This window comes from Meriones unguiculatus, chromosome 11 (genome assembly GCF_030254825.1).
Source record: "Meriones unguiculatus strain TT.TT164.6M chromosome 11, Bangor_MerUng_6.1, whole genome shotgun sequence".
Classification (NCBI taxonomy): Eukaryota; Metazoa; Chordata; class Mammalia; order Rodentia; family Muridae; genus Meriones; species Meriones unguiculatus.
The window spans coordinates 32,843,455-32,859,882 of NC_083359.1; the positions used below are offsets into that span (position 1 = coordinate 32,843,455).

The 16,428-nt window shown below is 37.1% G+C and overlaps 1 protein-coding gene across 10 annotated transcripts in view; it reads left to right on the forward strand.

Annotated features, from left to right (window-relative positions):
- Positions 1 to 16,428, forward strand: part of Tenm2 (teneurin transmembrane protein 2) — a 1,501,569-nt gene that overhangs the window by 641,663 nt on the left and 843,478 nt on the right. For all 10 annotated transcript variants that reach the window (XM_060363849.1, XM_060363848.1, XM_060363851.1 and 7 more), the window contains exon 4: positions 857 to 1,132. In XM_060363849.1, the coding sequence (XP_060219832.1) occupies positions 857 to 1,132 (276 nt within the window). The remainder of the gene's footprint in view (positions 1 to 856; positions 1,133 to 16,428) is intronic.

Genomic DNA, 16,428 nt, shown 5'->3' on the forward strand with positions numbered 1-16,428 from the left:
TTGAGGGTTGGAAGAGAGAGGGCAGGAAGAGGGGAAAGCAGGAGAAAGGGCAGGAAAAGGGGCTATGGGACCAAGATGTCTGGTTCTGGGAGAGAAGCCCGGTCTCTTGGTGGAGGGCAGGGTTTGGCAGCCTCGCCCTGCGGCAGGTAGGGCCTTTTAACACTAAGTTCATAAAATAGCTGATGTTCTCTAGCACGAAAACTAAAATATGGTACCATGTATGTGGAGTGTTTCAGAGTATCATGTTTTAACATAGATTTCCAGTAATGAGTGATGGGGACTGGTTTATTTAGAGATGCTTAAATCGTCCCCTGCTCATGATGATGCGGTTACTTACATGACTTTCTCTGCTGATAGTGTAGAAGTCAATTGCTTCACTGTCTTTGTACCAATGTCATGAACTACATAAATAGATAAAGACAAAAGAAATGGTGGCCCAGACCTCTGATCCCAGCACAGTGATGGCGGAAACAAAAGGGCCATTTAAATGCTCTGGTCCTAGTTTCCTTGTCTGTAATATACGTCAATAATATTATGTGTGAAAATTAAGATTTTTTTAATGCAAACAAAATTTGCCAATAAAATGGGCAAAAATAAATCTTTGGTATATACTAATTAGGTGCGCAGTGCTTTGATGGCTCACAATAGTGTTAAGTGACCAAAGCTCTCTGAAACCAGGTACTTAAACCGAGTCGCACTTACATTTATTTCTAACGCACCTCAGCATCGACCGAGTACCCCTGTCTGCCCTGGCCTATGCTCGTATATTATAAAAAATCAAGGGCACCCTTTGGACTGGAGGGACACACCACATCCTTCCCACGCTGTAACCCCCTCTCTCTTGTCGTTATTCTAGGGACTAATTTCACCCTGGCGGAGTTGGGGATCTGCGAGCCCTCCCCTCACCGAAGCGGCTACTGTTCCGACATGGGGATCCTCCACCAGGGCTACTCCCTGAGCACTGGGTCTGATGCAGACTCGGACACTGAGGGAGGGATGTCTCCAGAGCACGCCATCAGACTGTGGGGACGAGGGATAAAATCCAGGCGCAGCTCCGGTCTGTCCAGCCGCGAGAACTCAGCCCTTACTCTGACCGATTCTGACAACGAGAACAAGTCAGATGACGACAATGGTAGGGAAGTTCCTATATACCTTTCCATGGTCTGTGCATTACGTTATGGGGGACTTGGGGGTGCTTCTTGTTTTTAAGAGGTTTAATAAATAAAATAAAAAATAAATAAATAAACATTCATTCCCTTTACTTTTAAATTGACCTTGTCTCTCCGGCCTGAGCCGGAGGAAAAAAAAAAAAAAAAAAAAAAAAAAAAAAAAAACAAATGAGATACCATCTAGCACATACACTGGAGATGAGAATTTTAAAATCACATTTTGATGGTAACCCACTATTCAAGTGTAGTCATTTAGTCTTATTAGCAAGTAAATAACACCATAAAAGAGGCGGCTTGATAAACTCTAACCTGTCCTTGGAGAATGTTCTCTTCCTCACGTTCCTAAGTCTTAGTATTGATTTTCTTTCTCAGTATAATAGCAAACTAGGTTTTTTTTCTTTCTTTCTTTTTTTCCCCTTTCCCATGAAGTTCTGTGAAGAACCCTATCTTATCTTCAACTTTCATTTCCAGACAGCAATGCCTCATATCCGTATGGAAGATCAACCTTGGAGCCCATGATCTGAGGTGTAATAATGACAAATAGGAAGTGTCTTGTCTTCCAAGCAGGCTTCTCCTGTGTTTACTTTCCCTCTCAGTACCTATATAGGTTAATGGCTTCCCGCATTTTCCATCACAGATCACTGTGGCCCATCCATCAGCTTTGTAGATATGTTTTAATGAAACCTTGAGAATTAAATGGTTCTGATCATTAAGGGGAGAATACAGGGAAGCCTGCACAAGTCCTTAAAGAGATAAGGTGTTTATTTCCGGATTTCTACAAGACTTAGAACTGTGTTTAGTCAAAAACACGTTTTAAAAAAAGATAAATTAGGTACAGCTGACTTTTGAAGAAAATCTCAAATGTTCTGCATGTTATGAATAGACTGCCTGTTTGCTCAAAGAATTGCCATTAAAATGTTTACAAATATATCAGTTAGGAATGTTTGTGTAAAATCTCAGGAACTTCTGTTAGAAAAGCTTAAATATCTCCTTTCATTGAAAAAGAGGAAGAGAAATTTCCAGACAGGCAGTTTCTTGTAACTCATAGCCAAATGCCATTCAGTCTCACAACTGTGTTGGAAATACAGCATTTCCTGGTTGATTCACGTGTATTTGAAAAGATGTCACTTTGTTGCACTGAAGTTTACTTTTAATTTCAAAATAATTTATTCCTCATTGGAGATGAGATGATAGGTCTTACTGCTTCATTCCTGCAGCTAATCAGGGTGAACACTCAAGAAAATTTTGCGCTTGACTCCTTTCGCATTTTTAACAGAATCCTGGCAGTTGGCACATTCAGTCCTCTGAGGGGCTCATTGGGTAAGAGATTACTTTTAAAAGTTTCCGTGAAAACATACATCAAACCCATTTACTGGTGTCTCTTTTAAACTTCGGCATGGGTCACACAGTGTTTAAATGGAAGCGGTTTGGTTGTCTAATAAACAAAATCACTGCAATAAAAAAAAAAAAACACACAACACATTTTAAATAAGGCATTTGAGAAAATCTCCCGTGCTTGGCGTTCTCATAGTTATACAAAGAACTGTCTATGTTGTGTTCTTTGCACATATTTATAGACTTCCCACCCTCTTAAATTATTTATACACAACTCTGAAAAAACCTCAAGCAATAAGAGATTTTCACTAAAGCCCTGTGAACAAAAACAAAAAAAATTTAAAAAATTAAAAAAAAAATGTGTCTTGAATTTACCTAGAACTTCTGTGGGTGGGAAATGTTTGCAATGAATTATGCATTTGATAGACAAGGTGTAGTTTCTTTTATCCATCATTACTGAAGTGCATGGTATTTGAACATTTTGTAGTCAGGCAAAGTCTCCGGAAGTCCCTGAATACTGATAGAAACTAAACCCTTTGATACAGTATCTTGATTTTTTCCCCTTGATGCCAGTTATAATGCAATCAAGAAAAGCACACTTAGAGACACTATTCAGTTCTGTAGGTGAGTGCTCTTGGCAAATTCCAAAGGAATCGAAGTATCTAAAGCTGTCTCATATATCCAATACGGAGACCAAGCTAGGTGATGTTATTTTAAAATAAATAGATATATGATCTTTTTCCCTTTGAAAGAATCGTTAAATATTTCATACATTCTAAGTATTCGTCTAATGTGTCGTTTTTTTGTTTGTTTGTTTTTTTGTTTTTTTCTAACTTGGGGGCAGAAAAATAAAATATTGCACATGTTGTAACCTACATTCTTCAAGATCCACAAGGAGAGGTGAGAGGAAAATGCAGGCCGGGGTGTTAACTTCACTAAACTTCTCACTCTTTCTCTCTGACACATTCTGTTTAGCTCGCGGAGAAATCGATGCTTTTTCACATCACTGACTTTATGAAGTTTGGGAATGTATTATCATATAGATTGACAGTTGCCCACTGGTTCCACAGCACAGCGTGGACACTCACAAAGCCGTCATTAATTTCTCACACTTGCACCCAGCAATGGCTCCCTCCACAATAAACACGGTGTCCTTCAGAACCTGATCAATAATCTTTTAGGTATGCCTCTCTTGAAGGGGAAGTCATGGAAATCTGCGCTTTGAGGAAGGAGCCCTCCAAACCCCTTTTAAATTGTAAGGACACAGGATCCGGAAGGTTTTCTGCAGGGTTCTGCGTTTGCAATTTTTTTTTTTAAAGGTGTGACCTAGGGTTATAAAGGTATTTCCATGCTTATTTAGAAGCTTCTTTTCAATATCTTAATTGTGATTTTGCTAAACATCATTAAGAAGGAATGACAGCTTTCAGGACCCCACTTCCCTTTCACGATTTCTAAGTGTGTATCTATCCTATCGTGCAATAGAACCCCTGAGTTTGTCAATGGTTGTTTGTAGATGAGCATTGACTGAGATTTCCATGTGCCGCTGAGACACAAATATCCCACTGAAAAGCCAAAAAAAAAAAAAAAAGAAAAAAAAAAGAAAAGCCTGACAGCCTCAAGCACATTTGAAACATCCCTAATCTTATTTATTTATTTATTATTTTTTTTTGAGGTATAGATGCTACAAAGTTTGCACTGCTCTCAGCTCCTTATTGTGTCTGTAGTTAGCCCTGTGCCAGGTTAAGGAAGATTGCTTTAAATAGATAAAAACCCTTGGGTTCAGGGGCTCTTATCAGGTTCTTTAACTCTGGCTTGCAGCTAATGATGGCTTGGCTAGAAATGACAATGAGAGCTGAGAGCAGTTAGGTTTTCCAGTGTGAAACCTGCCGGCATCTGTACAAAGGGAGTTCCCAGGGACTTTAAATTAGAATCATACATTTTTTTTTTTCTTCAGCAATAAATGTCTCACTTAAAATATGGCCTCTTGAAGGCTCTTTGTATCACCTGAGTTGTGGAGAAAATGGGGCAGTCACTAATACACAAGAATACCTAATTGCCTCCTTAAAGATGCAGTACAGCACACACTGGAAAAATCTGGTCTAGGTATTCTTGACTCCCTTAGGCGGTTTCTTCACCTTGGGGACTTAAAAATATCCATGGGGTTTCTTCTCTCTCTTTTTTCTGCCCCCCCCTTCTCTCTCTTTGTCTTTTCAGCATAATCCTAGTAGAAATCCTTTATTGGAAATCTAGAAAGAAAGAAAAAAAAAAAGAGGAAGAAAAACTTGTCTATGGAATACAAAGTCTGAAATTACAGAAAACTTAATGGAGTATTGGCAAAGACATTAAGAAATACACAACCCCTTCCCTTGGTACCAGAATAAGAATACTACTCATTTTCCTCAGTTATCTGCTCAGAGATTTGTAATGCATTTTGAGTTTGAAGACATAAATGCTAATATTTCATTATACTTCACAAATGCTGGTTTTTGGTACATGGAGGCTGTATGGGGCGCATGCGTACGTCAGTAGATGATGTGTGCTCCTGGTGGATGATGGCAGCGTCCCTGTGCCTACAGTAGAGCAGCACGTGCTCAGGTGCTTCCTGTTGGTCACTGTAATGAGAAATATGAACTGCAAGGAAGGCAGGGTGTTCTTTAATTTGGGGACAATTTAACTGTTCCCATCAAACAAGCTTCTTTTACACTAAAAAGTTACCTCTCTAGAAACTGTAGTACTCAAATGCACCTTCAGTGAGTATACACATAAGGCTTCAGTTTCCACCCCTTCTTTATTAATCTGTCTACGCAAACAGTTGTTTGGTATTTTACAACCCAGTGTGTTCATTTCTTCTCTCTTCTCTCACAGTGACATTTACGGAGGATGCCTAAATCAGACACAGAAACTGCCAATCAGGGGCAGACATAACCAAGACTTATATTTTTGCTCTTAAAAAAAAAAGAAAGAAAGAAAAACAGTTCAGTGGTGGCAAAAATTCCCATAGCATGGATCATGGAGCAACACATGAGGCCCTGTTCCTTCCTTCCTGTGTGAACTCTTAGCAGTTCATATTTGCTGAGGTTGAGAGTATCATTTTCTTCAGTGTTGCTCCCATGAAAAGTAGCCTAAGTAGCCCAAGCTCTAGGAAATCACCTCATGTCTATGTGCACAAACAACAATGATTAAAAGAGGAAGAATACACACAGGTACACACAGGCACATACAGACACAAACACACAGACACGCATATGGACACTTACCCAGATACACACACACAAACACACACACACACACACAAAGACATTTACACACACATATTATACACAGACATACATACAGACACACACAGAGATAGACAGATACACACACACAGGTTCAGACACAGATCGATAGACACACACATAAGAACCCACACACAAACACATAGAGAAACAGACACATACACTGACATACATACAGTCACACACAGATACACAGATAGAAAGACAAACACATGAACACAACACAGACAGACACATACAAGGACAAGCACAGAGAGGCACACACAGACAGATACTCAGACACACACAATATGAAAGTTATATGGAGACTTCTTGAGACAAAGGGTTTCATCAAGGAAGGCAGGAGCATGAGGGATGTTTCTAGGGGTATAAACTACGGAAGTATAATCCATAAACATGTAAAACTGTCAAATAATAAACCAAAGAATTTGTCCATGGAACATAAAGAACATATTTGAATTTCTTAAAAACAGTTTCATGCACACACACACAAACTAAAACAGAACAACATTCAAGTTTTTTGATGACAATTAATTAAAATAATTTTAAATCTTTTTCTTATACTCACAAATTTGTAAAAAGTAAGAATTACAAAGAAATGTGTTAAATGGGCTAAAAATAGATTGAAACAGTGAAGGGCATGGGAATAAATGTCTACAGTCTTAAAATTCCTGAATGAATGAATGATCCCATTTCAATGACAGGTCCAAGTCTGTGAAGGTCTATTAGTAGAAACTTTAAAAACCCTTTTAGTGTTTAGAAATTTTTAAGCAGAGTAAGAAATACATGATTGTCACAAGAATCATTCATAGCTGATAAAAGTTCTGCAGAGTCAGAAAGAGAATCCAAAGTTGCCGGTGGTTACATGGCTGGATACGCAGGTAGAGGTAAAAGGCTGATGCTCTGCTGATGTCCCTGTGTGACTTTAAAGAGTGAAACTACTAGGAAAGTAAACAATATGCATGGTACTTTAAAGTAGAAAAAGGATGTTTAGGAACGTAAGCTAAATGCCTCTCTTCATTACTGCACATTTCACTTTATTAACCTCAGTAGCATGGTCTTTAAATACATACATACATATACATATATACATATATATACAAACACACACACACCTTTGGTATTTTGTTTCAAGTCTGTTAATGCTCCCAGGGTCAATCAAGCAATGTGCTCCATTCAATGAATACAATAAATAAAATGAAGCATGAGCTTTACTTTTGGCAAGGGCAACCTGCTTATTATGCATGTAATCTCAAGGTCTTCAGGGAGACATTAGGATGGGCAGGTGATCATTGGGCTTTAAACTGCCATGTCCAAAGTATTTATGCTTTGACATTCAATGGCCTGGGGAGGATCTGAAGGTATCTCTGGTAGATGTTTCTGGCAGAGCACAACTGGAAGATCTTTGGTCAAAAAAAAAAAAAAAAAAAAAAAAAAAAAACTAACTTCTTTCTTCTTCTTCTTCTTCTTCTTCTTCTTCTTCTTCTTCTTCTTCTTCTTCTTCTTCTTCTTCTTCTTCTTCCCCCTATTATTTGTCATGTTTCTCTTCAGTTGTTTGTCAATAATCAAATTAAATTAAGAGGTGGAAAATATGTACCACAAATCAAGTATTAGTATCGTCAAATCAACTTTGATAATGAGTCAAAGTTAAGAGAATACAAATTTTCTGCAAACAAATAAATCAGGATGAACCTGCATTCAAAATAATATTAAACTAAAAGGGATCTGAGAACACTTGACGTAAAATGAGATGTTTCAGTCATGCATTTTTGTAACCTGGGATGCAGCAACTGGAAGAAGAAACTTCCAACTAATAGATTTGTAAGTAGAATAGAAATTGCAAACAAGTGGACATTTAATTTTGAGTGCTATTTAATGCTAGTTGAAAGACTGCCTAGAAAATGCCCTTACCTGGTTTCCCTACCTCCAGTTTAAATTACGTCAGAGGACTCACAAGACAGAAATGAGTGACTCATGGGAGAATCATGAACAGGGGTTGTGCATTGTAGTCTTCACATTTAACACAGCCCATGTAGAGACTGTATTTGGTCAGTGCAGTTTAAAAACACAGTGTACAGTGAGATATGATAGGTTAGAAATTGTTTTAATTTTGCAAGGAAAAAGAAAGGAAGGGGTCTTTATTTTTGATTCCTCCCAAAACATGAGGAATTTGGCTCCAGCATTTTCTCTGGACAAATCTGGGTTAGATATAATACAGGCAGCTGATGTACACATGGTCCATATTGTTGAGGCTACCGGAGCTCTCTGGAGTCTACTCCATTATTTCACATTCCTTAATGCATGTACATACTTTAGTTAACAACCTTGACCTAAGTACAAACTTTATGCATATTAGAGAACTCAAAACTATAAAACGCAGACTAGAGGCCAGAACTTTTAAAAAATATGCTTACAACAGAGGTAATTCTGATTTGTAGGTTTGGCTCCTCAGCAAGGTGGGTTTGGTACTGGTATGCCACATTTCTAAAATAGTTGTAAGTCATTTGGGATATAGTGTTTCAGATAAAACTGAACTGAATAAATATCTATTTAATTTATAAAGTGCTAATATAATTGTATATCACTATGAGTATATGCCTGAGGTAACTATGCCCTATCCATCTCCCAAAACTAGATGCTTTTAAATTTTGAAATGTCAAGGTTAGAAGTGTTTAACACATATACTTAGATCTATTTTAATATGAAAGTATTTTTAAGTGGGAATTTAGGAAAGAGAAGGACAGAATCTTTACTTTAAAATTTAGCTGCCATTCCTGGTTCAGGAAATGCCAGGGCTTTGGGGGAGAAAACCATATACAAGGGGAAGAAAATGACAGTATTAATTATTTTCAGCTGTATGTCATATTTTCTGTTATGTTTGTAGAGTCCAATAATATGAAGTGAAAGACTACAAAGTCAGGTATAGATTGATCGTCATCAAGCCTCAAGCACTCTGCAGAAGAAAAGACTTAGGGAGAGGCTGCCTAATGCTGAATTGTGAACAAGTGGAAGAGAAAAATGATGTTTCACAAGCTAAAAAAGTTCTCACTAGTAGAAGCCCAGGATTAGTCCTGAGTGGGTCTTTCTAGCCCACAGTAAACATATGTATTCCAGGAATACATATGATGGAGAAGAGATAATTGAAATATAAGATTATTTAGTAATGAGACAGAACTGAGATTGTTGGATTAGCATTCTTTGCATTATAATGAATTAAGGGTTATCTTGGTGGAAGGTTTATATTTACCTGAGGGGACTAGAAAAGAGTCACAAGTAGCAGTAGTTCTGCTTGTATTAAACAGAAGAGTCAGGAAATTCTTTCTTTCTCTCTTTCTTTCTCTCTCTCTCTCTCTTTCTTTCTTTCTTCCTTTCTTTCCTCTTTTTGAAAATATTTGTACCCAACCCTGAAAACAGCAAGACTTCACCTTAAAATTACCTAGTTTTAGTATTTCATTCTACTCTCATAAAATTCATAAAATTTCAGATTTTTAGTATGTTTTAAAGCACACAGCATATATGAACATATTTACACACATGAGCCATATAAACACAGAAAGGTAAGTGTTACAAGCATGTAAATATTGATACATATTTATGTAGATATAAAAATGTGTCGAAATATTTTAAATACTATGTTTCCTGTGAATTAGAGTCTGGGCATCCAATCTGTTTTTAGAATAATCAGACAATCCCTTATCTCATGGCAAAACATTATATCTCCTTACATATAATTTATAGTGATGTAAATTGACCATACGTTTAACAATTTTATACAATTTTTATTCTATTTTCTCCATTGACTTTTACTCCTTTTCCAAATAGATAAAAAGTTTTCACATCATTGTTTATTAATGAAATCAGTCACCCACATGAATTCATAGGGATTTTTTTGTCTTTGTATTTGATTGGAGTAACATAGCTTTGGAAATATATGTTTTGGATAGGTTAAAAAGCAATTAGGACTTATATTAGTAAAAATGGGATGATGGATATTATAAATGAACAAATGCAAGTAAGTCCGGTGACTACAAATAACCATTAGGGTGATGGTTTGAAGGATTCCTGATGATATTTTGAAGGATTCAGTCTTCCAGAAATTCTCGACTGTAGTTAAATAATAACTTTACAAAGAGGGACACAATAACTTTATTGGAAAGCAGTAGAAATACATTAGTTCATGTGTAAAAACCAGGTGACTGACATCTGTTTAATCTTTTTAGAGAGGATAATATGTACATCACATACCTACTGCATATTTATAAATATATATAATATACCTATATTCTTGTGTATGACTAGGAAAGTAATATAGTTAGAATGAGTGATTTATGAAAGCAAAGCTTCCTGCACCTAGGAGGAAGCTAGGAACCCCTCATTAATAAATGCACCAGCTTTTTGGCATTTGAAACAGAAGAAACCAAAAATCTGGCGATGTTGCAAATATTTTTAATTAAGGGAGTAATATTTAAGAAGCACATAGGTTGAAGATAAGTTATAAGAAAACTGGAGTAGGCGTCTAATTCTATACTCAAGATGGGAAACACAGCTAATGATGGATCTTTGTTTGCTCGTGTTCTCAAAACAATGTTACAACGGCTGCCATGCCTGTGTTTACAATCATTAGTAAAATGGTTAATAAATAAAATCAAATATTGCTCTGTATAAGGAAAATGGTCATAATATTATTTTCATGGGAATATTTAGTGTGTTGTGGGTGAACCTTGGCTAGATCTGTTCCAGGTGGAGTATGGTTTCTTGAAGATTAGTTTTGCTGTTTGCTTCATGAGTCATCTTCTCATGCAATTTGCTTAATTGCTCCTGTAACTATAGTTATGTCTCCCTTCTCATCACTAATCTTTGATATTTTTATCTCTCATGTTTTTTAATCAGGCTTGAAAGGAATCTATTTATGTTTCTTACAAGATTTCTACTTTGCCTTTACTGTTTGTTTCTTTCTTTTTAAGTTGATCTTCATGATGTTTTTGACACCCATAGTTTAGTATTTGGAGTATATCCTGTTATTTTTCCTAACTCTGTAAGATGTGAAATTATTTCTGATAGTTTTAACTTTTCCTATTTAAGAAGACTATGTATATCATGTCCTGTGTAACCTGTTTGAAAATACTGTCTCTCTCGATCTGCCCATGGTGGTGCATGCTTTTCATCCCAGTACTTGGGTATCAGAGCGGGTGGATCTCTGAGTTTAAGCCCAGCTTGGTCTACAAAACAAGTTCCAGGACAGCCAGGGCTACGTACAGGAAAACCCTGTCTCATGAAAAGGAAAGAAAAAAAAAAGGAGAGAAAAGGAAAGAGTCTCAGTCAAATATAGACTTTAAAAGTACAACAAAATCAGATTACTGCTAAATTCTTATGTAGGTAAGACATTAACATATTCCATAAGCTGCTTTTTATTATAGCTTTTTTGTGATATATATGCATATGGGCTATATACACCTGTATAGAAAATATGTGACATGTTGGCATGAAATATATTTTAAAAACATGTGCGAGTACATCATATATCTAAATATAAGATGAATAAAAGAACCTATCGTTTTGTATCAGAGATAATCATAGTCTATAAATTCATGCATGTGTTTTTCAATCTGTTTCTTTGTCATGTTACAAAGAAGGCTGTGAGTGTAACTCAATGGTAGGACATTGGCATACCATGCTCAAAGCTTTTCATTTAATTCTCAGCATTTTTAAATGAAATAAATGAATAATAAAGAGAGGGCTTAAGATCTGAATATATTCTCTGAGCTTATATCACAGTTTATAAATCCTTACGTAGTTCTTTGTCCACAGTAAATGGCATCTCTTTTTGGCAAAAATTAAAGAGCACATGGTGTATTTTTGGACTAGTATATTTTTACAGTTTCCTTTATTGAATATTTAGCTTCATTCTGTTATAAACACAATAAAGAGCAGCCTTGAATATTTTCCTGGATAAAGCCCTAAAAGAATTAGAACATTCAGGTGTGGCTGGTTCCTATACTTTCGATCACTTTCCTGATGGGAACACAATTTTTACACAGACACCGTGAGAGCTGCCTGCTGCACAGGTCGCTGTGGTTGGGAGTCACAAGAAACTGACATTGGCATCTTTCTACTTGATAGATAAAAAATGTTTTAATTCCACTCATCATTTATATTAATGAGCAAGGATGAACAACTTCCTGTGTACTCACTGACTGTATCAATTTGTATCTTATTACTTGTAATTCTCCATAGGGCAAAATATGAAAACAAGTCTTCTCTTTTATTTACTTTGTACTAACTTTTTACAATGACAACAGGGAGTCCTGCTGCTTCTTGTTATCTATATAGATGCTTTAAATATTCATTTATAGGCATGAAATCCAAAAGAAAGGTTACAGAGGGAAAGGAGAGAGGAAAGAAACAAGGAGATGGAAAGATTAAGTAGGAAAGAAGTAGGAAGAAAGAGAGAAAAGAGAGATGGGAGAGGGGAGGAGAGAGACAGGGAGAATGCTAGTGAAACAGCTGCTTAAAATGGCTGAAGAGGAGTTAGCCCTGAGGAGAGTGGGTGTTTTGTTTTCATATTAAATATTTCAGTAGTTGTTTAGAATGCAGGACTTCATTTCAGATTGTTAATTTATAACTACACAAGGATAGAATTGCATTCTGCACAATGAAAGAAAATTCACATCTACTAAGATAACCTGCCGGGCACCTTGAAGAGATAGAATTCAGCAAATGATGTATTAACTATTCTTAAAACTTCCTCCATCTATGGCGCCTTTGATTCAATGAGGTTAGTAATCATAAACACAGTGGTGTTCCTGCGACAGGGTTTTTTTTTTTTTTTTTTTTTTTTTTTTTTTACAAAATAGGTAGTTCTACATGCAAGATAAATATCTCACTACAGAAGGAAATACTCTGAAAATAATCATGTGGAAGCAATTACTATTATAATAAGCATATGGCTGTGCTAATATACTGCACTGCTTAATAATTGATGTTATAGGGGAAAATACATACAGAAAACTCTCTGTGTTCCGGGGCATCCCTTTGAACATTCAGAATGGTAAAGACCCCAGTGAAATACAGCACAATTAAGAGAATACAGGTTGTCTTCCATTTCCGCTGATGCACATTTATGACTAGGAACAACAAGGTACGTTGTGAAGGCAGGAAGTCCACAAATCAACTTAATCTGTCCCACTGTGGTATTTTAGTCCCTCCACAATATAGTCCAATTTATGTTTTTAGACCTTGCTCCTACCTCTCTTCTAAATGCATTTTCGGTTGCAGCCCAAGTGGGATATTTATTCTTTCTAGAGAATACTCCTTTCTCCTTCCTGTCTGTCTATCCTATTTAGCTTATGTGGCTACACATACACCTGCATATCCATAATGTACCCAGGCATCATGAAAGAAGTTTCTAAGAGCTCAGAACCTCTGTGAAATCATGGCAAGTCTCTGGATGAGTGTGACCTGTCTTCTGTTAGAATTCTTTAGCATGTTATTGACCCATTTCTTCTAGATTTGGGGAAGAAATAGTACAGCCTTCACCAGAACTGAGCAGTGAACAACTGGAGATATATTTTAGAGACAGACTATTCAAAACAACAGTGGTGAGACTATAGAAGCTGATGAAAAAGAAATGCTAAGGATTTTTAACTTTAGGTATTAGATTCTAAAGCCCTGAGTTAGCAAATGCCTGGAGAATATGGTGATTGGTGAGGCTCAGTCATAGTTTTCCTCATGAAGTAAGACAACCAGGTAGAAGTGTAAATAGTTGTGTCGTTATGAAAAATAAAACCTGGAGGACAGATTGGGGCCAGACCTGTCAGTGTGAGAATCAATAGCATAACAATATTTCTATATATTCATGGGAGCAGATGAATTCAACAAAGGAGAAAGGTTGAGACAAGACAGGAAGAAAACTCTGAGTAGTCATTAGATGTTAGGTAGGAGAGTAAGGGTACACAAGCACAGTGGAAACTGTGCTGTATACCTAAGTTCTCTGCATCATTCTTGTATATGTGATTTTTGTTAGGGTTTCTGGTGACCATCTATTTTGATGTGGCTGCACAATCTCTCTGCCCAAAATTTCTTGTTTCTTTACTTTTCTTGTCTTTTGTGATTTCGATTGTACTAGAAAGCCCTAATAATTCTAAGGAAAAAGGGAAAGAAAAACTTAATTTAATAAGAAATAGTCCTCTAGGAACATAAATAGATCTGACAGGTGTCTTCGTGTAATATGGTAGAATGGTATGACTGTTAATTTTATGTCAACTTTATTGTGCTAAGGATATCCACACAGCTGATTAAACATTATTTGTGATTGTATCTTTGAGGAATTTTCTAGAAGGTACCTTGTGAGTTGGTGGATCAACTGAAGCGGATGACCTTCAGAGTGTGGTGTGTGTGTGTGTGTGTGTGTGTGTGTGTGTGTGTTATTGGAGGGTGAATAGAGACTAAATCATGTTTGGCTGAGTGAGGGAGCTATTCTATGAGAACAGGAACACAGAAGTTAACCTATGACAAATGGAGAAAAAAAATATGGATAGGTAGGTATATCCAAACCGCCTAGGATGTTTATGCGTTCCTTCAGTTTTCCCAGTGAAATGGAAATTATTGTCATCAACTAGGAGAACACGGAGAAGGTATTAGAAATTTAAAGAAAGGAGTTTGCAGAGTTGTAGGAGAGGGGAGGGTGCTATTTTCCAAGGGTGCACGTATGTATTTAGAGCAACACTCTACCAACAAATGTAGACAAACGAATAAGCAGAGTGCGGTTTAATAATTGCTCTTATTCTGCCAACCTAAATGTTAGAGAGCATGAGGCGGCAAGTAGGTAAGTGATTATGTAATGACCTACTATGAATCTGAGCCCAACAAAGATAAGATAAAGAAGACTACACCATCATATAATCAGTTGATTGGAGGTATAGTGAAATCTGATGAGGTCAAGCTACAAGAGATATATAAACTAGTAAGGTAAACCCAACAACTGAGACGAAGGAACACTTGTAGCTAACAACAGTGACAAGGTATGATGATGACCTGTGAATTTCTGGGATTTGGTAAAAGGTAGGATCAGTGGTAGAAGCAGTCCAAAGGAAGAAGTACATCTTGATAGAATTGCCTATCTTAGTATCATAATAGAAACAGCTATGGACACAAGACATTCATGACCTAAAAGAGTGACAAGAAGTTTAAGTTATTCCCAAATGAAGGGTAACGGCATGATGGCAAAGGGAGTAGTGACAGCGATATTGGGAGTTAGTGAGTAATGTCCCCGGTAGTGAGACATGCAATGCTTAGCATGTCCCAAGATTGTTGCAGAAGCATGGTGCCAAGCACCTCAACAAGGGACAGGATATACCGATTTTAATAATCATTACCAATGGTAGGAGAGCACAGGATGAAAATGTTGGCACTGTTTCAGAATACTGAGGGTTCAGTGATGACCTAGGGAAGAGCAGTATTTTCAGTGAAATAGGAATGCTGGATGTATACTCAGATACATCTCAGCTATCTGTATGCACAGGTATAATAGACACAACAAGAAATAGTGTAAGACCAGAAACGAAGGTGATGCATATTAACAGACAGAAAACACAGCTGTCTGGAGCATCCCTGAATGTTTGATGATGGGAGTAAAAGGGCAAGCCAAAATGTATATTACTTATTTCTTCAGTTGTACGGATGAGCCTGGATAAATACTCCCAATCCATTTCCCTAGTTTAAGGCAGAGATCAGCTTGTCAGGCTAAGTCATAGAGTCATGTTCTAGGACAAGAAACTGGGTTCTTAGGAAATAGGAAGGAACTCTCAGGTAGGTACCATATATCTGTGTTTCTGTAGCAATGGGAGCTTTAGTTTGCAAGATGAATCACAAAACTGTGGGTGAGAAAGACAGTAAGAGGGGAGACAGTGGGATGAAGGAATGACAGAAAAGAAGATGTATATAGAAAGAATAGACGATCAGGGAAGGCTTAGCAAAACCACTTGTTGGAAGTCTTGGGTCATTTTTACATTAGATGCCGCGGAGTGAGTTTCAAAATACTCATAGCACACATTTACTTTAATTTTCTTTTGTATTACTATGACCAAGTGGCACAGACCAGGTAATTTAGAAAAATGTCTCACAGCTCTTGAGGTGAGCAGTACAAAGCTGAGGAAACCACAGCTGACACAAGACCTTCTTGCTCTTTCACTGTCTGGTAGAAGACGAACAAGTTGCACACAACAAGTCACAGAGCCAGAGGTGCCAGCTCTGCTTTGTAGGACACGCAAACTCAGAACGGTGACAGTAGATGAGTGCTAAACAGCTCTTAGCCTGATTCACCACCCCAAACATCTTACTCTCCAGATTCTGTTTCTAATACATGAATTTTAGGGGATGCCTTTGAACCACAGCTATATCCTAAGATTGCAAACGAATGAGCACACACAAGCAGTGCTTTCATTGCACTTTATAAGGGCGAGTGTGAAACCCATGGAAAACATGATGTTATAACAGTAGCACTGCATTTGCGTGTGCCCTTGCTTTAAGATGAGACCACCAATCCTCCTTATTTTGAAGATAATTAATAGCCTTGTGAATTAGTAAATCCAGGGAAATACAAGGAACAAGGAGATGATCGTTTCTCGCCTTCTAAAAAACTACAGATC